This window comes from Pipistrellus kuhlii, unplaced genomic scaffold (genome assembly GCF_014108245.1).
Source record: "Pipistrellus kuhlii isolate mPipKuh1 unplaced genomic scaffold, mPipKuh1.p scaffold_m20_p_74, whole genome shotgun sequence".
NCBI lineage: Eukaryota > Metazoa > Chordata > Mammalia > Chiroptera > Vespertilionidae > Pipistrellus > Pipistrellus kuhlii.
In genome coordinates this window covers 1,015,756-1,037,782 of record NW_023425578.1, presented here as the reverse complement: position 1 = coordinate 1,037,782, position 22,027 = coordinate 1,015,756, and the positions used below count along the sequence as shown (strand labels likewise).

At 63.7% G+C, this 22,027-nt stretch overlaps 1 protein-coding gene across 1 annotated transcript in view; it reads right to left on the bottom strand.

Annotated features, from left to right (window-relative positions):
- TMEM132C (transmembrane protein 132C) overlaps window positions 1-18,186 on the bottom strand; it is a 48,512-nt gene extending 30,326 nt beyond the window's left edge. The window contains exon 1 of the mRNA XM_045576116.1: window positions 17,949-18,186. Within this exon, the coding sequence (XP_045432072.1) occupies window positions 17,949-18,030 (82 nt within the window). The 5' untranslated portion in view covers window positions 18,031-18,186. The remainder of the gene's footprint in view (window positions 1-17,948) is intronic.
- Window positions 18,187-22,027: the final 3,841 nt, after the last annotated feature.

Below are 22,027 nucleotides of genomic sequence, written 5' to 3'. Positions count from 1 at the left end.
CCTGGACACACTCGAGGGGTCACCTCCAATCCACCCATTACCCCCACACACACACACCCTGCACACACGTTGTATTTCTCTTTGGCTAATCCTCACCCAAGGTTATTTTTTCTATTTACTTATTTTAAAAAAAACCCATATATTTTATTGATTTTTTACAGAGAGGAAGGGAGAGAGCCAGAGAGCCAGAAACATTGATGAGAGAGAAATATCGATCAGCCACAGCACATGCCCTTGACTGGAATCAAACGTGGGGCCCTTCAGTCCGCAGGCCGACGCTCTACCCACTGAGCCAACCCAGTTAGGGCCCTATTGATTTATTTAAAAAATATGTTTTTATTGATTTCAGAGAGAGAAAGGGAGAGAGAGAGAGAGAGAGACCAAGGATGAAAAAGGATCAGGCCCCTCACTGGGGATGGGGCCTGAAACCGGGGCCTGGGTCCTGACCGGAAATCGAACCCTGAGCTCCCCAACCACTGAGCCACACCAGCTGGGCTTCAGCAGCTGTAGTGAAGTCTCATCCACATCCTCTAAGATCCACACACTGAAGAGCACACTTCAGTGACGATTTTTAGTGACTGTGTGTGTGGGCTCACGTGTGTGCACACGTGTGCAGGCGTGAGCTGGCTGACCGCACTGCTTCACGTGAGAAGAAGTAACCTGACTTCCACCCGAATCATAAATCCTCTCCCGAGGGAGACAGACGGACGGACAGACGGAGACGGAGGAGCGAGCGCGCGGGGAGCGACGCGCGGGGGCGGGGAGGAAGGTGAGGCTGGGTGACAGGTGCCCCGATGATGTATCCGCGCAATTACCCGCCGCCGCCGGCCGAGCCACATGCTGAGGACTCTGCACAATAAATATCTGACGCCCGTTTATTAATTTCTCAGGCTCGTCCTGCTCAAAAAAAAAAAAAAAAAAAAGACGTGCAAAGATGCTGACGAGACAGGAAGATTAAATAAGTTAAAATAAGGAAAATGAGGCGAGGGGGACTGAACGGAAAAGCTTCGTAAACAAAATGAGGCTGAGGCGCGGGCTTGGGCGCGATTCCCGGAGACGGGGGGCAGCTGGACCCCAGCTTCACGGGGACCGAGGGGGGACGGAAGGGGAGGTGGAAGGGGGGGGCAGATGGCTTTGTCTCCCTAGCAGGGCGTTTACGCCTCTTTGACACCACTTGGTGCTGGCCTCCCCCGGCCACCACTCCGGGCGCCATCGCCGAGAACCCTTCACAGGGTCCAGAGGCCCGGCCCACAGAGGTGACGGCCAGACCCATCGATGTGGGGGTGAGGCCCTGAGAGGCGTGTGTGGCCCCGGCCTCAGGTCTCCCACTGAGGGTCACAGGGTCACTTCCTGGCCAACAGCAGGTCCCTCGGCTGCAGGTTCGATCCCCAGCCCCGGTCGGGGTGCATGTGGGAGGCAACCCATCGATGTGTCTCCCTCACATCCATGTTTCTCTCTCCCCTTCCCTCCTGGCCTTCAAACGTCTCTAAAAAAATTTAAAAATCACCCGGCTGGCGGGGCTCAGGGGCTGAGCGAGGACCTCGGACCAGGAGGTGGAGGTGGAGCCTGGCTGGGCCCAGAGCCCCCCCCCATCTCGTACCCCCCCCCCCCCGCCTATGAGCCAGCATTGAGGCGCCTTCCCCGCCCGCCCCTCCCGCCAACAAAGCCCCAGGGTTCCCGGGGCGGCCCCTGGGCTCCGCAGGGAGAGGCTTTCCCACCAGCCCGGCCCCGGGGACCGGCCCCTCCTCCCAGGGGAGGCAGGCCTCCGTGTAAATCACCGCCCGGCGCCGGCCCCGTCCCATCTGCCCGGAGTGGCCGGAGGCAGGCCCCACTGGGGCGGCACGGGGGAGGGGGTGCAGGGGGCGCGGGGGGGGGGCACCTGGGGGAGCTGCGTCCTCTGGGAGCCCTCTGACCTGCAGCACCCAAGGGCAGCACCAGGGGGCGCCCCGGGGCGCCTGGTTCTCGGACCTTCACAGGGGTGGGGTTCTCAGACAGGAAAAGGGAGGACACGCCGCCTGCTCCATCCTTTCTCAGGCGTCACCGAGACACCAGCTCTGGAACCCCGGGGGAGGTTACGGTGGGCCAGGGGACGATTTAAAAAATAAAATAAAGAAAATACATACATATATTGTATATGTATTATATAATGTATGATGTCAGAGAGGAAGGGAGAGGGATCGAGAGAAACAGCCATGATGAGAGGGAGTCATGGACCGGCTGCCTCCTGCACACCCCCCACTGGGGATCGAACCCACAACCCGGGCCTGTGCCCCGACCGAAACAGAACGGTGACCTCCTGGCTCCCAGGCCAATGCTCTAACCATTGAGCCACACCAGCGGGCTCCGGGGCTGCCCCCCCTCCGTGGCAGCAGCTGATGTGTGCTAGGGAGGGGCGGGCAGGAGGCTCGGACTGGGACGTCCCTTTGGTAAAAGCCCTGGAAGTAATTGCGTTTGATTTGCCTCCTAACCGCACACAGCTTTTAATTAAAACCACGTTCTCGCTGGCGTGTGGCACGGCCAGGCTGCCGGCCCTGAGGGCTTTGTTTCTGTTTGGCTCCCGGAGGCCAGGGGTGGGCAGACCGCGGCTCCGGAGCCACAGGCGGCTCTTTGGCCCCGTGAGTGTTTAGCCAAGGCCAGCTCAGGGGACCCTCACTAAGTTAGTGACCACACACCCACCTGACTGGCTTACGTTTAAAAAGTGTGGCTCTCCAAAGGAATGCCCATCGCTGTCCTGTTGGTATTTGGCTCCGTGGACGGGGAGCTTGCCGACCGAGGCCTGAGGCAGAGTGACCTCATCGGTGACCCGAAGCCCCCTCCCCCCCTTGATAGTCAATCAGTTTCTTCTGGTTTTATCATGTATTTATTTATGGAACAGACTGCCCAGCGCCCTCTTCTGACTAAACCTTTAAGCAGCCAACATTGTCACAAGATGGAGGGCTCACCCAGCGCCCTCAGCACCCCCCCGTCCCCTTGCCCGCCGGCCTGGCCCGGCTCAGGCAGCAGCTCATTCATCTCCAGACCTCCGACCTCGGCGGCTTCCAGTCTTTTACGCAGAAAAACAATCAACGCGGGAAACACAACTCAGTAGGGGAGAGTGAGCAAGACGAGATGCATACGTGAGCAACACACACACACACACACACACACACACACACACACACACACGGCTTCTCCGGGGATCCACAGTCACTGCCTGAGGGCGGGGTGTGTTACAATGTATCACTGCCTGAGTGTGTGTGTGTGTGTGTTACAATGTATCTGCCTGAGGGGGTGTGTGTGTGTGTGTGTGTTACAATGTATCACTGCCTGAGGGTGTGTGTGTGTGTGTGTGTGTGTGTGTTACAATGTATCACTGCCTGAGGCGGGGTGTGTTACAGTGTATCAGCTAGCAGGGACACATTGTTGCAGAAGCACAAGGTAGAATAAGGTTGAATGATTGCTGGCGTTCCTTTATTTGTGTCCCCCCCCCCCCCCCGTGTGCTCCCATTGGCGTGAGGGGAGAGGGGAAGAGAGGGAGAGGCGGAGAGAAACATCGATGGGCTGCCTCCTGCGCACCAGACCAGGGCCTGGGCCAGGGAGGAGCCTGCATCCCAACCGCGGGGAGTGATGAGATGGATAGAAAGGCCCACCCATGGCCTGGCCGATGGGGTTCAGGGGTTGAGTGTCTACCTATGACCCAGGAGGTCAGGGTTCGACTCCCGGCCAGGGCACAGGCCCGGGTGGCGGGCTCCATCTCCAGTGCGGGGCGTACAGGAGGCAGCTGATCCATGATGTTCTCTCATCATGGACGTTTCTATCTCTCTCTCCCTCTCCCCTTTTTAAATTCGAAATCAATTTTTTTAAAAAATAAAAGGAGAAGGGAGGACACGAGAGGCGCCCACCCGGCCCCCCGGAAGCTCTGTCCTGGTGAGCGGAGTGCCTCCCGCTCGGCTCCCGCCGCCCCCGCCCGCCCCCGCCCGCTCGCTCGCCAAGGCTGACCGGCTCCTGCTCTCCCGGCTCTCCCCCCCCCACGCGCCTCCTGCCACCGTGGACAGAGGCCAGACGGCCGATCCACTGGGAGCGCCCCCTGAGCCCCGGGAGGCCCCGGCCCAGAGGCTCCGGCTGCAGAGGTGGGCGCAGGGGGCAGCATGTGCCTCGCTCCGGCCGCCGCCTCCAGGAAGTCCCCCTGGGCTGCACGGGAGCCGGCAGAGAACGTGAGCTCCCGGGTGGCCTGCAGCGGAGAGGAGGGCGGCAGCCGGCGGGGCCGCGGGCTCTGCAAGGTGCCCACCACGGCGCGGCCCCCGCGGGGCCCTGGCGTCCACCTCCCGGGGGGAGGGGGGGGCGGGAGGGGGGGCGGGAGCCCCTCGGCCCGGGGACAGGCAGATGGCGGCCGGGCGGGCGTCCCCTCCTCACGGTCGGTTAGTCCAGCCCCTGGCGCCGTGGGACGGAAGCCCCTTGGCTGCCTGGATGCCTTTTTTTTTTTTAAAGGCACCTATTGGACATGCCTTTTTTTAATTTAAAAAAATATATTTTATTGATTTTCTACAGAGAGGAAGGAAGAGGGAGAGGGAGCTAGAAACATCAATGAGAGAGGAACATCCATCAGCTGCCTCCTGAACACCCCCCACTGGGGATGTGCCTGCAACCAAGGTCCATGCCCTGGACCGGAATCGAACCCGGGACCCTTCAGTCCGCAGGCCGACACTCTCTCACACACACACACTCACACACACACACTCACACTCTCTCACACACAAACAGCCTGAGAGAGGAGCAGACACTGTGCCCGCCCCTCGCCCCTCAGGCCGCGGTTCCTGTGGACTGCGCAGTCCGGCAGGTGGGGCCGGAGCCCCCGGGGCAGCCGTCCAAGCTCCGGCCGCTTGGCAGGCCCGGCAGCGGCTCGGCAACCGTAGCCGCGAAGAATGAAGATAATCCCAGAGGCGGCTGGGAAAGCCACCCCCTCCTGGGGGAGCCGGGAGCTGCTCAGGGCTCAGACACCCTCACTGCTCCCCCCCACAGGGCCACACCCCCCCACGCCGGCGGCACCTCACAGGGCACCCAGGGCCCGGGGAGCGGGCGGGCCGGGCGGGCCTTCTGTCTGTAATCCTGAGAAAGTCGGGGGCTGTCAGGCTTGGGGGGGGGGCTGACATGTGAGCATTACACGGTCTGCCGCCCCCGAGCGCTGCCTGCACCCGAGACAGGTGGGGAGGGGGGCTCGGTGGGGGGAAAGCGGGAGCCATGGCGGACGGCAGGCACCGAGCGACGGCTCTGAGCGTCTCCGGGCCCACGCGGCCGGGCGGACGGCCTTTCCCGGAACAGGAGGAGGACGGTTCCCGGAGGCGGGCCGTTCCCGGACGAAAGGCCGGCTCCCGCTGTGGGAGGGGAGGAGCGGCCGGGGCGCAGAAGCCAGGGGGCGCTACGGACACGTTAGAGAAAGACCTGCCGGCCGGCAGCACACAGCGCCAGCCTGGACGTGTGGGGTGCCATCGCCGAGGAGCCTGTGGCACCGCGGGCAGCGGGGTATGAAGCTCAGGGCTGGGCCGTCCCCGCTCCCCGAGGGCTCACTCCAGCTCCCCACATGCTCTCCTTACCCCGGACCCCTCAGGCGGGCTGACAGACCGGGGCACTAGCACGTTTCCAAACAGAAAGAAAAAAGCCAAGCACACTAGTCCTACATTCCCATCCCCCCCGTCACCCCCAAGTTCAGCCCAATGCGGCCCCTGGCTGTGGCTGCTGTGAACCCTCATCCGGGGCGTCTTTCCCCAGGAATTTCAGAGAGAGAGGGAGAGAGAGAGAGAGAGAGAGGGAGGGAGAGGGAAGGAGGGAGAGGGGGAGGGAGAGGGAGGGGGAGGGAGGGAGAGGGAGGGAGAGGGAGGGAGAGGGAGAAAGGGAGGGAGAGGGAGAAAGGGAGGGTGAGGGAGAGAGAGGGAGGGAGAGAGAGGGAGAGAGAGGGAGGGAGAGGGAGGGAGAGGGAGGAGAGGGAGGGAGAGGGAGAAAGGGAGGGAGAGGGAGAAAGGGAAGGGAGAGGGAGAAAGGGCAAGGAGAGGGAGGGAGAGGGAGGGCAGAGGGAGGGAGTGAGGGAGAGGAGGAGAGGGAGAGTGGAGAGGGAGGGAGAAAAAGGGAGGGAGAGGGAAGGAAGAGGGAGGAGAGGGAGAAGGGAGGGAGAGGGAGAAAGAGGGAGGGAGAGAGAGGGAGGGAGGAAGGGAGGGGAGAGGAGGAGGGAGTAGAGGGAGGGAGAGGGATGGAGAGGGAGGGAGAGGAGAGAAAGGGAGGGAGAGGGAGAGGCACCGACGTGAGAGAGACACGCTGATGGGCCGCCTCCTGCACGCGCCCGGACCAGGGCCCAGGCTGAGATCCGTGCCCTTGACCGGAATTGAACCCGGGACCCTGTGGTCTTTCCACTGAGCCACACCGGCCAGGGCCAAACGAGGTCTTTAAGAATGAACGACTGAATGAAACAAAAGAGAAAGAGAAAGCTTTGCCAGACCCCGAGGGACCAGGAGCCGCTGCCTGGCCCACCATGGAGGTCACCCCTGCAGAGGAGGGGGCGGGGGGCAGGGGGAGGCAGGTCCCCCCCCCTCCGCGCAGAGTCCCGGGCCGAGGCAGACAACTCAAGGCAATCGCCATGGAGGTTCCCATGGAAACCGCGGCGAGGGGGGCGCTGAGGACGGCGGGGAGCAGAGTGAGGAGGGGGAGGGGCGGAGCAGCTCCCCAGCCGGGCCCCCAGGCGTGGGGAGGGGGCCAGGAGGCCGACGCCCCGACCGCTTAACCTCTGGCTGAAATCTCAGGGTGCCTCAGCCCGGCCACCCACCCCCCCACCCCGGCTTGGGGCGCGGGGACCGGGCTGGGCTGCGAAGGAGGCACCCCTCCCCGTCGCCATGGGCAACCGCAGTCCTGAGTGCGTCCGGGCTCAGGGCGGCCGCGGATGCTGTGTGTCCCCGGCCGTCCACAGAGCGGCCAGTGTGCGGGGCGGGCCGGCGGGTGGGACGAGCTGGGGACTGGAAACGGCTCGAGAACAGCCGCCCGACCGCCCTCTCCCTCCCCTGCTCCGGGCCCGCGGCCCCGGCGTCCTGTCCCTGACCCCCGCTGGGCGACCCAGCTCGAGGGCGGGCAGCCCGCCCGGTCACTCTGCAGTGATCACAGGATCTACTGTGATCCCAGGAGAGGCTCACCGATCCAGCTCCGACAAGACAGTCTCAGCACCCAAACCCTGACCCTGACCCTGACCCTATCCCTAACCCTAACCCTGACCCTATACCGAACCCTGACCCTGATTCTGACTATATTTCTAACCCGGACCCTGACCCTGACCCTGACCTTAACCCTGACCCTGACCCTGACCCTAACCCTATCCCTAACCCTGACCCTAACCCTATACCGAACCCTGACCCTGACCCTATCCCTTACCCTAACCCTATCCCTAACCCTGACCCTGACCCTATCCCTGACCCTAACCCTATTCCTAACCCTGACCCTGACCCTATACCGAACCCTGACCCTGTTCTGACCATATCCCTAACCCGGACCCTGACCCTGACCCTGACCTTAACCCTGACTCTGACCCTGACCCTATCCCTAACCCTGACCTTGAACCTATCCCTGACCCCATCCCTAACCCTGACCTTGAACCTATCCCTGATCCTGACCCTATCCCTAACCCTGACCCTGACCCTATCCCTGACCCTGACCCTATTCCTAACCCTGACCCTGACCCTATCCCTGACCCTATCCCTGACCCTGACCCTATCCCTGACCCTGACCCTATCCCTGACCCTATCCCTAACCCTGGCCCTATCCCTGACCCTATCCCTGACCCTGACCCTGACCCTGACCCTTGCCCTGCACACAGGAGCACCGAGCGTGCAGGATCAGCCAGGAATTGCCCTGCTCCCTCCCTCCAGGTGGCGTCCTCCTCCGTCCGTCATGGCCGCCAGCTGGCCCTCGGAGCCCTGGGACCGCCCCCAGCAGACCCCGCAGACCCACCCGGGGCTGGGGAGGAGGCGGAGGGCGCCCCTCCGTCCGAATCTAACCCCGGCCGGCCGAGGAGGGGGTCACCGCGGGAGGTGTGCCGCCTGCTAGGCGGATTTCCACACAAACAGCAGCCTGACCCCCCTCAGGCTCCCTCAGGCCCCCCTCAGGCCCCCTCAGGCCCCCTTAGACCCCCTCAGGCCCCCTTAGGCCCCCTTAGACCCCCTCAGGCCCCCCCTCAGGCCCCCTTAGACCCCCTCAGGCCCCCCTCAGGCCCCTTAGACTCCGTCAAGCCCCCCCTCAGGCCCCCTTAGACCCCCTCAGGCCCCCTCAGGCCCCCCTCAGGCCCCCTTAGACCCCTCAGGCCCCCCTCAGGCCCCCTTAGACCCCCTCAGGCCCCCCTCAGGCCCCCTTAGACCCCCTCAGGCCCCCCTCAGGCCCCCTTAGCCCCCCTCAGGCCCCCTTAGGCCCCCTTAGCCCCCCTCAGGCCCCCCTCAGGCCCCCTTAGACCCCCTCAGGCCCCCCTCAGGCCCCCTTAGACTCCGTCAAGCCCCCCCCTCAGGCCCCCTTAGACCCCCTCAGGCCCCCTCAGGCCCCCCTCAGGCCCCCTTAGACCCCCTCAGGCCCCCCTCAGGCCCCCTTAGACCCCCTCAGGCCCCCCTCAGGCCCCCTTAGACCCCTTCAGGCCCCCTTAGACCCCCTCAGGCCCCCTCAGACCCCCTTCAGGCCCCCTTAGACCCCCTCAGGCCCCCTCAGACCCCCTCAGGCCCCCTCAGGCCCCCTTAGACCCCCTCAGGACCCCTCAGGACCCCCTCAGGACCCCTCAGGACCCCCTCAGACCCCCTCAGGCCCCCCTCAGGCCCCCTTAGACCCCTCAGGCCCCCTCAGGCCCCCTCAGGCCCCCTTAGACCCCCTCAGGCCCCCTCAGGCCCCCTTAGACCCCCTCAGGCCGGCCGAGAAGAGAGCGCCGGAGCCTGTGGGCCGGCGAGGGGGCGCGGTCCCAGCTCCCCCCACGCTGCCGAGGGGGCTGCGGGCCCCGTCGGCCCTCGTCCCCATCTGTCCTCCCGGCCGCCCCCGGGGCTGGGGACCCGCTGCCTCCCGCCGAGTCCCCCTCCGTCTCCCTCTGCACGGGCTCCCGGGGGGTCCCGGACGGGGCGTGGGGTCCCCCATCCCTCACCGCTGCCGTCAGCTTCACCGGAGGGGGCCATCCCCGCTCCCTGTCTGTTTACCGCCCCCCCCCCCCCACCCCCCCCCCCCCCCCCCCCCCCCTCACCCCCCCACCCCCCCACCCCCCCCCCCACCCCCACCCCCTCACCCCCCCACCACCCCCACCCCCTCACCCCCCCACCCCACCCCCACCCCCCGCTCCGGGAGACAGACCCGCAGGCGGGACCTGCCCGCCCGCCCGCACCAGCCAGTGGGAAATGTATGCGGGACGAGTGGCTGAGCCGCCTTCGTTTACATAATAACATCGCTGGCTGTGAACACCCCCCACCCATCCGTCCTGCCCGTCACCGGCGCTATCTCTGCGTCCCCACCGGCGGGCGGAGCAGCCGCGGAGCCAGGTCTGCCAGCCAAGGAAGCTTCCGGGAGCGGTGCTCCCGCCAGGAGCAGCCGGTCCGTGATTCCCTCTCATCCATGATCGGTGCGCGGTGTGCGCACCCCAAGGAGCAGCACCCCGAGACACCGCCGAAGGGCCTCCAGAAACACACCTGGATGTATTAACCCCAGAGAGGGAGGGAGGGAGGGGGGGAGAGAGAGACATCCCTGACGAGAGAGGCCCATGGGTCCGCTGCCTCCTGCACCCCCACTGGGGATGGAGCCCGCAACCCGGGCCTGTGCCCTGACCGGAATCGAACCCGGGACCCTTCAGTCCGCAAGCCGATGCTCTACCCACTGAGCCGCACGGGCCAGGGCCTGGGTTGGCTCTGGCGAGGGCCCTGACCAGGGGCCGGACCCACAACCTTGGTGTACGGGGGCGACGCTCTGACGGAGGTCCCAGGTCAGGCCTCCAGGGGCCTCAGGAAATGCGGAGCAACGGCGGCCCCCGATTTCTTGCAAACCCCTTCTTTTCTTTTCTTTCTTTTTTTTTTAAATAAATCTTTATTGCTCAGATTATTACAATTGTTTCTCCTTCCCCCCCCCCACCCCCTTCACCCCCGGCAAACCCCTTCTTGTTAAACCACGCCACCTTCCCCCATGTTACCGCCAGCTGGACTTTAAACAACAGACGGCAGCCCCGGCTGGTGTGGCTCAGTGGATAGAGTCCCGGGTTCGATTCTGGTCAAGGGCACAGGCCCGGGTTGTGGGCTCCATCCCCAGTGGGGGGCGTGCAGGAGGCAGCCGGTCCGTGATTCCCTCTCATCCATGATGTTTTTCTCTCTCTCCCTTTCTCCCTCTCTTCCTCTCTCTCTCCCTTCCTCTCTGAAACCAATAAAAATATAAAACTAAGTGAAATGAAAGACAGATGACAGTCGGCAGAGGCGTGGCGAGCAGAGGTGCACACCCTGAGTGAGTGAGTTCAAAGGTCATCAGTCACACCCACACCCGCCGAGGACCGGACCACACGCTCAGCTCCGCGCTGGCAGGGAGGGGCGAGGCCGGCGGGGAGGAGGGAGACCGGCGGGGAGGGGCGAGGCCGGGCGGGGGGGGGGGGCGAGGCAGGTGGGGAGGGGCGAGGCCGGGCGGGGGGGGGCGAGGCAGGTGGGGAGGGGCGAGGCCGGGCGGGGGGGGGGGGGCGAGGCCGGGCGGGTGGGGGTGGGGGAGGCCGGGCGGGAAGGGGGGAGGTTGGGCGGGGAGGGGCGAGGCCGGGCGGGGGGGGGGGGGGGCGAGGCCGGTGGGGAGCGGGGAGGCCGGCGGATCCCGGACTTGCGTTTCGGCACAGCCCGGGGAGTGAAATCAGAAGATTGATTTTATGACGAGGACAATTCACCGGCGGAAAACGCGCTTTGCTCAGCGGCTCCAGGAACAAAGCGGAGCCCACACAGGAGCCTCCGGAATGGGCTCCGGGCGCCCGGCTCGCTATCGGCCGCTCCGCTCAGAGGTCGGTCTCCTCCCCGCGACCTTGAGCCGCCGCCTCCTCTGCGGCGCACAGCCCGGGTGCGGTTTCTTTTCTAAACGCAGCTGCCAGTCCGTCTGGCTCCGCCACGCACACTGACGCACACGCACACGCACACGTACACACACACAAGCGCACGCACACGTACACACACACGCACACACACACACACACACAAGCGCACGCACACGCCCACACACGTACACACACGCACGCACACGCACACACATACCCCCCCACGCACATACACACACGCACACACACACGTACACACCCCACACACACACACGCACACACACGGGGCTCTGGAACCGGGAGTCGGAATCAGACCATCGCGTCATCACATCATGGCGTCGCTGCCTGGGAAGGTTGGGATGGAGAAGGCGGGGCTGGCTGGTTTGGGCTGCCTGGCCGTCAACCCTCCTCCTCTTGGTCACAACACCCTGGCTTCCTTTTTTCTTTTTTTAATGTTTAATTTTATTGATGTCAGAGAGGAAGGGAGAGGGAGAGAGAGAGAGAAACATCCATGATGAGAAAGAACCATGGGCCGGCTGCCTCCTGCACGCCCCCTGCTGGGGATGGAGCCTGCAACCTGGGCTTGTGCCCTTGACCGGAATCGAACCCTGGCCTCCTGGTTCCTAGGTCGATGCTCACCACTGAGCCACACAGCCCGGGCTCCACTCATTTTTATTTTTTATTTTTAGAACGAGTGCAGGGAAGGAGGGGAGAGAGAGAGAGAGAAACACGGATGTGAGAGACACTTCCATTAGATGCCTCCCACCCGGGCACCCGTGGGGGCTGGGGACCCAACCTGCCAACCACATGCGTGCCCTGGACTGGGAATCCAACCCGAGACTCTCTTCAGGGCAAGCGCCGCGCTCCAACCACTGAGCCGCCCGCCAGGGCCCAGGCCCCTCTCTGCCGGTGTCCTCAGGCCGGGGAGAGCCAGCCCCGGGGACGGAGAGGGGCATGGCCGGTCTAACGGGGACCCTTAGGGCGAAGGCGGGGAGGGGCTGCCGCTCGGGGCAGGCGGGCGGTGGGCGGGGCCCTGAGGACGCGGTGGAGGAGGGGCCGCGCGCACAGGGATCTTTTTATTTTTTAAATATATTTTATTAATTTTTTACAGAGAGGAAGGGAGAGGAAGAGAGTTAGAAACGTCGATGAGAGAATCATCAATCAACTGCCTTCTGCACACCCCCTACTGGGATGTGCCGGTAACCAAGGTCCATGCCCTTGACCAGAATCGAACCTGGGACCCTTCAGTCCGCAGGCCGACGCTCTATCCACTGAGCCACACCGGTTTCGGCAACCGGGATCTGCTTATCTCAGTGTCGCTTCTTCCCCGAAGAGGAGCGTGGAGTTCCCATAAAGGAGAGAGAAGGAGGGGGAGAAAGAGGGAGGGAAGGAGGGAGAGCGGCCCCCGCGGAGGCTGAGCCCTGGCCCGCTGTCTGCGGGTTGATTAAGCCCATCACTCTCGCCGGGAGGAAGGCGGGGGCCGGCCGCGGCCCGGTCCCGGGGAGCCTCTTGAACTCGCAGTCTGTGTAATGGCTCTTGGCACGGAAAGCAAACGGGACTCACTCCGAGATCAAAGGCCTTCCTTTCATCTCCCTCCGCGGGGAATCCGCCGCTCCGGCCGCTTATTGCCGGCGCCGAAAATACCCCGAGCCAGGGCGGCGGGGGGAGCGCGCTGCCCGCTGCCCGGCCCGTCCTGGTGACCGGGCGCTCGGCTTTCCAGGCGGTTTCTGAAGCTGGTTTAGAAGGAAAAAAAACCCAAAAACATTTAGTCCTGGCCGGTGTGGCTCAGTGAGTTCGATTTCGGTCAAGGGCACATCCTTTAGTTGCAGGTGGGGGTGCCATGCAGGAGGCAACCCATCCATGTGTCTCTCTCACATCAATGTTTCTCTGTCTCGCTCTCTCTCTCTCTCTCTTTCTAAAAATCAATGGAAAAATACCCTCGGGTGAGGATTAAAAAATAAAATAAAATAAAATAAAATAAAATAAAATAAAATAAATAAAATAAAAGTAGTTACATGAACACTCTGAAGGCTTGTTTTTATTTATTTATTTATTTTTCTAACAAAACGTTTGTGCAAACCACCCCATCTGTTCCGGACTCTGCGGTCCTGGGTCGGAGTTTTCATTGTTCAAAACCAAACGTCTCCCCTTGTCTTCCGGGCGGACGGTCCCTCCCCCTCGGACCCGCGCCCGGAGCCGCTCCGCCCCCGGTTTCCTTTCTTCGCAGCCACAGATTCCCTCCCCGCAGCCGGGGGTAATTTTCCCATTGCTTTTTTTTTTTAATGTTTTCATTCATTTCAGAGAGGAATGGAGAGAGAGAGAAACACCAACGATGAGAGAGAACTGTGGACCAGCTGCCTCCTGCACGCCCCCCATGGGGATGGAGCCTGCACCGCGGGCCTGTGCCTGACGGGGAATCGAACCCTGACCCCCTGGGCCATGGTGGACGCTCAGACGCGGAGCCACGGGGCCCGGCTCATCATTCTTTTTTATTTTTATTTTATCGATTTTTTTACAGAGAGGAAGAGAGAGGGATGGAGAGTTAGAAACGTCAATGAGAGAGAAACGTCAATGAGAGAGAAACGTCGATCAGCTGCCTCCTGCACACCCCCAACTGGGGATGTGCCCGCAACCAAGGCACATGCCCTTGACCGGAATCGAACCCGGGACCCTTCAGTCTGCAGGCCGACACTCTATCCACTGAGCCCACAGGTTTCGGCGGGCTCATGGTTCTTAATTCCAGCGTTTGATGAGTTTGGGACAAACATCCATCACGTGATTGAAACCCCGCTCAGAGCCGGCTGCTGACGGCCAGATGCACATCCTTCCTTAAAAACACCAGCATGCGAAACCGGTGTGGCTCAGTGGATAGAGCGTCGGCCTGCGGACTGAAAGGTCCCAGGTTCGATTCCGGTCAAGGGCATGTACCTTGGTTGTGGGCACATCCCCAGTGGGGGGTGTACAGGAGGCAGCTGATGGATGTTTCTCTCTCATCGACGTTTCTAACTCTCTATCCCTCTCTCTTCCTCTCTGTGAAAAATCAATAAAATATATTTAAAAAACAAACAAAAAAACCCACCAGCGTTCACCCAACGCCAGCACGTCATTGGTCAGAGGCTCAGTTAATTGACAGGAGAAACGGAAAGGGCGGGGCTTAGCCGGACGGAGGCACCTGGGAGCCCCCCACGGAGGCAGTGCCCACGTGACACAGAGAAAGCGGCGTGTGTGCAGGAGACGAGGATGTGGGGGACACACACACACACACACACACACACACACACACGAGAGCCTTCACTACGGTCAGAGGTTGTGGGTTCGAGCCCTGACGGAGGCCATCGCTCCACCCGGCCCACAGCATCCATTTCTCCTCCAGGGCAAACGTGTCTCCATCTCAAGATGGAGAGCTGGGCCCGGCCGGTGTGGCTCAGTGGATAGAGCGTCGGCCTGCGGACCGAAGGGGCCCAGGTTTGATTCCGGTCCATCTGGACTGTGGGCAACTGGGCTGGGGTGGACGGGGGTGCGGGGGGAAGAGCCAAAAACATGTTCTTAACCCACCGGAACCTCCCCGGTGACTCTGAGAGGCACGTTCTGCCAGACCCACGGCACCGACCGCCGAAGGGGGGCTCCGGGGGCCCAGGAGCCAGAGACTGGGCCCTCCCCTCGCCGGGGTCCCGGCCTCACGGAGACCCGCTCCCGCCGTCCTCCCTCCACCAGCACTGTCTCATTCCGCGCTGACAGCCAGGGGGGAGCGGGGCTGACAGGCGGGTGATGGATGGTGTTTGCTCATCCCGGCTCGGCAGGTATGGCACAAACGCAATTAGGAGCGCGTGTCTGCGCGCGCCTGCGGCTCACACGCCGGCCCGGGGGACGTCAGGGAGGAGAGAGACTCAATTTGCACAGCCTCCCTGCTCTCCCCGGCTGCCCCCCGCCCCCCCTCCCGCTGTGTGGCTCGCGCACCTGAATCCGGAGACCGAGGAGCATTGATCGTTTGGGTTTCTTTCCCTGGCTCCAATCGCTCACCTTTTTTGGGGGGGGGGGGTAGGAGCACCCCAATGTTCCTCTGCACCCCACAACCCCCCCGGCTCCTCACCGGAATAAGGAGAGCACCCCGTCTCTTACCAACCAGGCCGATGGGCTCAGAAACGGGACAGAGGGCAAAGGCAGGGCCCGGGGGGCCCAGCGCGGCCTGGGCCGGGTTTGCGGGGTTTGGGGGAGGGGAGAGTGGCCCTCCCTCCAGGGTGCGAACCCGGAGCGGCCAAGGGCCACCCCACAGGGCCTCACAGGGCCCCGGCGCGGTGCGGACAGGCAGAGCCGAGGAGAGGAAGACAGAGGGTGCCACCCGCGACCTCTGGATCCAGCCTCGCCCAACCGCGCTGTAGGCATGATGCCACCATCCCCTCAGACACAGGCACCCCTGGCGGCCGCCCCGTATCTCAGCGATCGTTCGCTCCGTGGTCGGGAGCCGGTCCTACCCAGCAGGCCTTCCCTGTTACAGCCAGACCCTGGTCTCTGACTTTTTAAAAATATATATTTTATTGATTTTTACAGAGAGGAAGGGAGAGGGATAGAGAGTTAGAAACATCAAGGAGAGAGAAACACCGATCAGCTGCCTCCTGCACCCCACCCTCCCCCACCGGGAATATGCCCGCAACCAAGGTACATGCCCTTGACCGGGATCGAACCCGGGACCCTTCAGCCCACAGGCCGACGCTCTGCTCACTGAGCCAAACGGGTCAGGGCCCCTGCACAACACCATTTTTATGGGAATTGTGAGAACAGGCAAAGCTATGAGGACAGAGCAGGTGAGTGGCGGCCGGGGCCTGTGGGCAGGGGAGGAGGGGCGATGCAGGGGCACAGAGGAACGTCAGGCTGACAGAAATGACCGTACCGGTCCATGATTCTCTCTCATCATCGATGTTCCTATCTCTCTTCCTCTCCCTTCCTCTCTGAAACCAATAAACATATACATTTTTATAAGAGAAACCCATCCGACCACAGAGCCAAGTACCAACAGCACCACGATGGACATGTCTTCGGAGAGCCACGTTTTTTAAACGTAAACGTCTTCTCACGCCACGTCTTCCACACAGACTCGCCCGGCCGTGGTGTTTTGTGGAGGGGCCGCCCTCCAGGGGCCAGAGAACCGCGTGTGGCTCAGGAGCCGCGGTTTGCCGACCGCGGGGCAGGTGTTTCCATCCGCCCAGACGTAGCCCTCGGTGCTCAGGGGCCCGGACAGACTCTCCCCGAACCCGCTGCCGGCAGACAGAGCCGCTGTGAGCACCATCCATCCGCGCGCCCTCATCCGTTAACCCCTCCAGTTACTGTGCGACGGCGCCTGTGTGTTAACCCGCCTGGCAGGCCGCGGCGAGGGACACCCGGTTCCTCCGAAGGCCCCCTCGGTGGCGAAGGCGCTCAGGAGGCGCTGACACGGCCGTGGCTGTGGGTTCGAGCTCGGGCTGCCCGGCCCGACCCGCCATCCACCACCCGGGGACCTTCTCACAGCGAGTCTTAAAACGAACCAACAAGAGCGGGAGAAGCCCTGACCCGTGTGGCTCAGTGGGTAGAGCGTCGGCCTGCGGACTGAACGCTCCCGGGTTCGATTCCACCCGGTCAAGGGCATGTGCCTTGGTTGCGGGCACATCCCCAGTGGGGGGCGTGCAGGAGGCAGCTGATGGATGATTCTCTCTCATCGATGTTTCTAGCTCTCCGTCCCTCTCCCTTCCTCTCTGTGAAAAATCAATAAAATATATTTTAAAACAAACAAAAAAACACCCTGACCCTTCAGAGGGCGCACTTGGCGACAGCGCCCCCTGGCGGCGGGGAGACGCCTGCAGGCGCCCCCTCCGGCGGCAGGTGCCCGGTGCGTCCGGAGGCGCTGGGGAAGGACGTTTCCATTTGGGGAAACTGAGTCCCGGAAAGGCTCGAACCTGGAGCCCATGACAGAACGAAGGCTCCGGCCGCCGGGAAGGTCCACCCTCCGAGCCGAGCGGGACTGGGTCGCCAGCCCCTTCCGGACCCGCACGCGCCGGCCGCCCCGGGGAGGGGGCCCGGCTCCCGCGCAGCTCCGTCCGGCGGTGGGTCCGAGGCGCACGGCCCCGGGAAGGCCGTCCCGGGCCTGGAGGCGGCGCGGGGCCCATCGTGGGGTCCTCCCGGGCCTCCCCGGCCGGGGCCTCCCCAGCCGGAGGCGCAGGGGGTTTCCCGGGTCCCCGGGGGGCGCCACCCAGGCCGGGGGCAGCGGCAGGGGGCGCCCTCCGGTCCCATTGAGGACCCGCCGGGGACCCCGCGCCCGCTGCTCCACGCTCAGCCCCCGGGCCGCCCGCAAACAATAATAATAACAATAACAATAATAATACTGACAACAGCGACGGCGGCCTCCCGAACGCCTTCGCTGACGGGGCTCCCATCACGGAGGGGAGGACCCGGAGCGGGGGGCCCGGACCGCGGGGGAGGGCGGTCTGGTCCCACACGCGCCCCCACCCCGGGCTCTACCCAACCCGGTGCCCGGGGTCCCCGTCCCGCCACTCCGGGGGCGCGGGGCCGCTCGGCCTCCCGGTGGCCGGTCCCGGGCCGGGCGGGCGCGGAGGCCGCAGAGCCGCGGGTCCCACCCGCGTCCGCGCGGGATCGCAATGGATCCGGGTCTCACGGCGCCGGGTTTGGGGGGACACACGCGGCGCCCCTCAGCCACGCCCCCCGGAAGCTCCCGGATCCGCTCGGAACCCCGTTCGCTCCAGACGCACAGCCGCGGGGCGCAGCGGAGAGGGGGCTGCCCCGCGCCCGCCACTGCCCTCCCCGGGGGACACGCACATGCACCCCGACACATGCCTCCGGGCCCCCACCTTCCGTCCCCCCGCCCCCCCGCCCCCGCCCCCGCCCCCGCCCCCGCCCGGGCCCGGCCTTACCTCCGCCCCCCGCCCCGGCCCGGCCTTACCTCCGCCCAGCAGCGCGCCGAGCACCAGGCTCAGCCCGCACAGCGGCGCCACCGGCCCGGGGGCCGCGCCGTCGGAGCGCATCCCGAGTCCCGCTCAGGCGGCCGGCCGCCCGTCCCCCGGCCCCGCCGGCCGCGCCATGTCCCGGGGCTGCGCGTGGGCCGCGCGGTGCGGCTCCGGTGGCGGCGCCCTCCCGCCGGATGCTCCTCTCCCGCAGCAGCGGCTCCGCTCCGGCCCCGACAACTTTTCTCCGCGGCTGCGGCAACGGCGGGGCCGCCCCCCGAAGGCCCGCCCCCGGCCCGCCCCCCGAAGGCCCGCCCCCAAAGGCCCGCCCCCGGCCAGCCCCCAAAGGCCCGCCCCGGGCCCCCCAAGGCCCCGCCCCCGGCCCGCCCCCATAGGCCCGCCCCGGGCCCCCCAAGGCCCGCCCCCAAAGGCCCGCCCCCGGCCCGCCCCCCGCAGGCCCCGCCCCGGGACCAGCGGCTGCGGAGGAGGAAGAGAAAGGGCGCCCCCCGCCGGCGCGAGGGAGAGCAGGCGCGGAGGGGAGGGCCGCGGGCAGCCCCCCGTTTGCAGCCTCCCGCCTCCGCGTCCCGGCGGCCCCTGCGCAGGTGCCCAGGGTGGAGCGGGACCCTTCCCCGCGCCTCCGGTGGGGGGTCACTTGTTTTCTGGTGTTTTTGTGGCTTCTGTTTGTTTTGGGAGCCAGGGAATGTGGAATTACAAAGTCCCTCGCAGCTGGTGCGGAAAGATCCCCTGGGTGGGTCACAGCAGCACACAGAGCAGTGCAAAGCCGGGCCACACACATATACATGCATGTACACGCATGTTCGCACACAGATGGGCGCGGGGGTGAAAGGAAGGTCCTCTGTCACTCTGGGTCCTGCTTATTGTTGGAATGCCGCTCCGTGTGTGTGTGTGTGTGTGTGTGTGTGTGTGTGTGATACATTTCTATAGACTTCAGAGAGAAAGGGAGAGAGAGAGAGAGAGAGAGAGACATCACTGAGGAGAGAACATGGTCAGTGGCCGCCCGCACGCCCCACACCAGGGATGGAGCCCGCAATCCGGACACGTGGGCCTGACCGAATCCAACCGGAACCTCCTGGCTCCTAGGTTGACGCTCACCCCCGAGCCAGGCCGGCGGGCCCAGTGCCCCCCCTTTCATATTTTATTTTATTTTTTATTACTTAAGCCGTGGAGACCGGCCCAGGGCCTGCTCTGCCCTCTCAGCGGAGCGGGCACTGTTCGGTGCCAAAGGGAAAGGCGTGGTTCTATTTGGGGGGGCGGGGGAGGGGCGGGGGGCGGGGGTTGGGGGGGAGCACAGAGCAGGGGGGGCGGGAGGAGGGAGGACCGGCCGCTCCCGCCCTCTCAGACGGAAGTAATCGATCTGTTGTATTTCTCGCCTACGAGGCCGGAAATATTTAAATGAGAAATGTTTACTCTCCAGTGACTCCCAGGCTGACAAATGACAGCGGGAGGGAGCCGGGTCCGCTGTGTCTGTTCCCGCAGCCGCGCCTGCACCCCGGGGAGGAACCAAGAGCCGGGGGTCCCTCCCCAGGACCACGGGCGCCTGGTGTCGGAGGTGGAGAAGCCGCTGGGACCCGCTCGGCCTGTGGGGGGAGCTGGTGTGTCCTGGAGGCTGGCGTGGTCAGGGGGTGAGTGTCCACCGATGAACCAGGAGGCCGTGCGGGAGGCGGCCGGCCCGGGATTCTCTCTCGCATGGATGTTTCTCTCCTCCCGCTCCCCTCCTCTCTGACATCAATAAAAATATTTTTTTTTTTAAAAGAGGGAAAGCAGACGCACCACATGGCACTATGTGACCATTGACAATGAGGAGGAAGAAAGGAGCAGAGGCTGCGGCCAGGCAGACGCCTTTCTCTGTCTGAAGGCGGCTGCTGCCCGCGGGGTCCCGGGCTCAGAGGCCCCCCGAGCCCGGAGATGGGGGCTCCTGCCCGCTCCTTCCACCCTGGGGGCCTGCGCTTCCCTCTGCAGCCCTCACCCCGGGCCCCTCCAGACATCAATCACATCTGCACACCGGACCAGGCCGGTCACAGAGCCGAGGCGGTCAGGTCACCTTTCTCTTTTTTATTTTTTTATTTTTTTTTAATATATATATTTTATTGATTTTGTACAGAGAGGAAGGGAGAGAGATAGAGAGTTAGAAACATCGATGAGAGGGAGTCATCGATCAGCTGCCTCCTGCACACCCACTTCCGGGGATATGCCCGCAACCAAGGTACATGCCCTTGACCGGAATCGAACCCGGGACCCTACAGTCCCCAAGCCGACGCTCTATCCATTGAGCCAAACCGATCTCGGCGACCTTTCTCTTTTTTAAAGGAAAACCCACACAGAGCTGTGAGCGTGGTGGTTCCTGGGCTCAGCGCTTCCCGAGTCACTGAACCCGCCACCGTCGTTAATCCCTGCGCTGGAATCACTTCCAGATGCTTCCGCGAGCTTCACCCCGAACTTCAGAGGCGGAGGACGCCCTCAGAGCCGGGGCGGGCCTCCCCGCTCCGGGCACCCGGAGAGCATTAGCGTGGTGGATGGGGGTGGGGGTGACTGGGGAGAGGAACCGTCTGTTCGCCAGCTGCCCGGGGCCCCAAGTCCAAGAGGAACTGCAGGGTTCTTGCTGCTCAGGCTCCAGGTCCTGGTTCCCGGTCTGGCCGGGCGCGAGGGGCGCAGCAGCAGCGTGCAGACCGTGGCTCGGGGAGGTCTCATGGGTCCGGGCTGTTATGGCTGAGGACGAGGGCGGCACGGGCTATGTGTTGGCCTCACGAGGCGGCTATGGTCATGGGCAGGCCTCACGCCGAACTTCCTATGAGAAATAAGAAGGAAGGAAGCGAGAGAAGGAGGGAGGGACGAGGGAGGGGGGAGGCACTATGTTTTAACGCTCCCCGCCAGCACGTTCTGAATATACACACAGACACCCTCTCCGCTGGCGCTCACCGCGTTTTATTTAGTCCCTCCGCAGACTCCCGTCTATCGCTCACCGTGGATCCGGCCCGGTGTGGGTTCCGGCGGCGAGAGAAACAGATGATGATCCTTAACTGGCAGCTTTGAGGTCCTAGGACCGTGGCCGGCACACCGCGGCTCGGGAGCCACCTGCGGCTCTCTGGCCCCTGGACGGCGGCTCTTCCACAAAACGCCACGGCCTGGGCGAGTCTGTGCTGAAGACGTGGCGTTGGAAGAAGTTTACGTTTAAAAATGTGGCTCTCCGAAGGAATGTCAGTGGTTGTCCTGTTGGCATTTGGCTCTGTGGACGGATGAGTTTGCCGATCACTGGCCTTGGAGACGAAAGAAAATGGACAGTGAACGCACCCTCTACAAATAAACATGAGGCCGAATGATGGGAGGGTCCCGGTGAGGGGACTGGCTGTGGGGAGGGTGGGCGAAAAGGGAGTGGGTAAGCTGTGGGATTTCCCAGGCGGGGGGAGAGGGAGAGACAGAGAGGGAGAGACAGAGAGAGAGAGAGACAGAGAGAGAGAGAGAGAGAGAGAGAGAGAGAGAGAGAGAGAGAGAGAAGGAGGGGGGGAGAGAGAGAGAGAGAGGGAGAGAGAGAGAGAGGGAGGAGAGAGAGGAGAGAGAGAGGAGGGAGGAGAGGGGGAGAAGGGGGAGAGAGAGAGTAGAGCGCGCGTGTGGGCTTCTTTGCGCAGAGAGGAAACAATCGCTGTTAGAGACACACATTGATTGGTTGTCTCCTGCAGGACCCCAACAGGGGGGCAGGGGTCAAACCTGCAACCCAGGAACCTGCCCTGGACCGGAAATTGAACGTACGACCCTCAGGTCTGCAGGCCGGGGCTCTAACCACTGAGCGCACAGGCCAGGGCTCCCCTGGCCTTTTCCAGCCCCTCCTGGCCGACCTCCGACCCCTGACAGGGGAGCCGGTTTCTGGGCGGACGGACACCCAGTTCTCCAGGTGATTCCCCATCATCTTTCTCAGGCTCAGCTCCCGTCTCCCCTGACACGTTCGGATGATCAAAACCAAAATAAAGGAGGAAAAAGAAGAAAAAAAAAGGGTTGACCTTCCCACGGGGGGCCGCGCACACTGGGCCGTGCTGCCGCTTGGAACAAAGCGCCGCCGATTCCG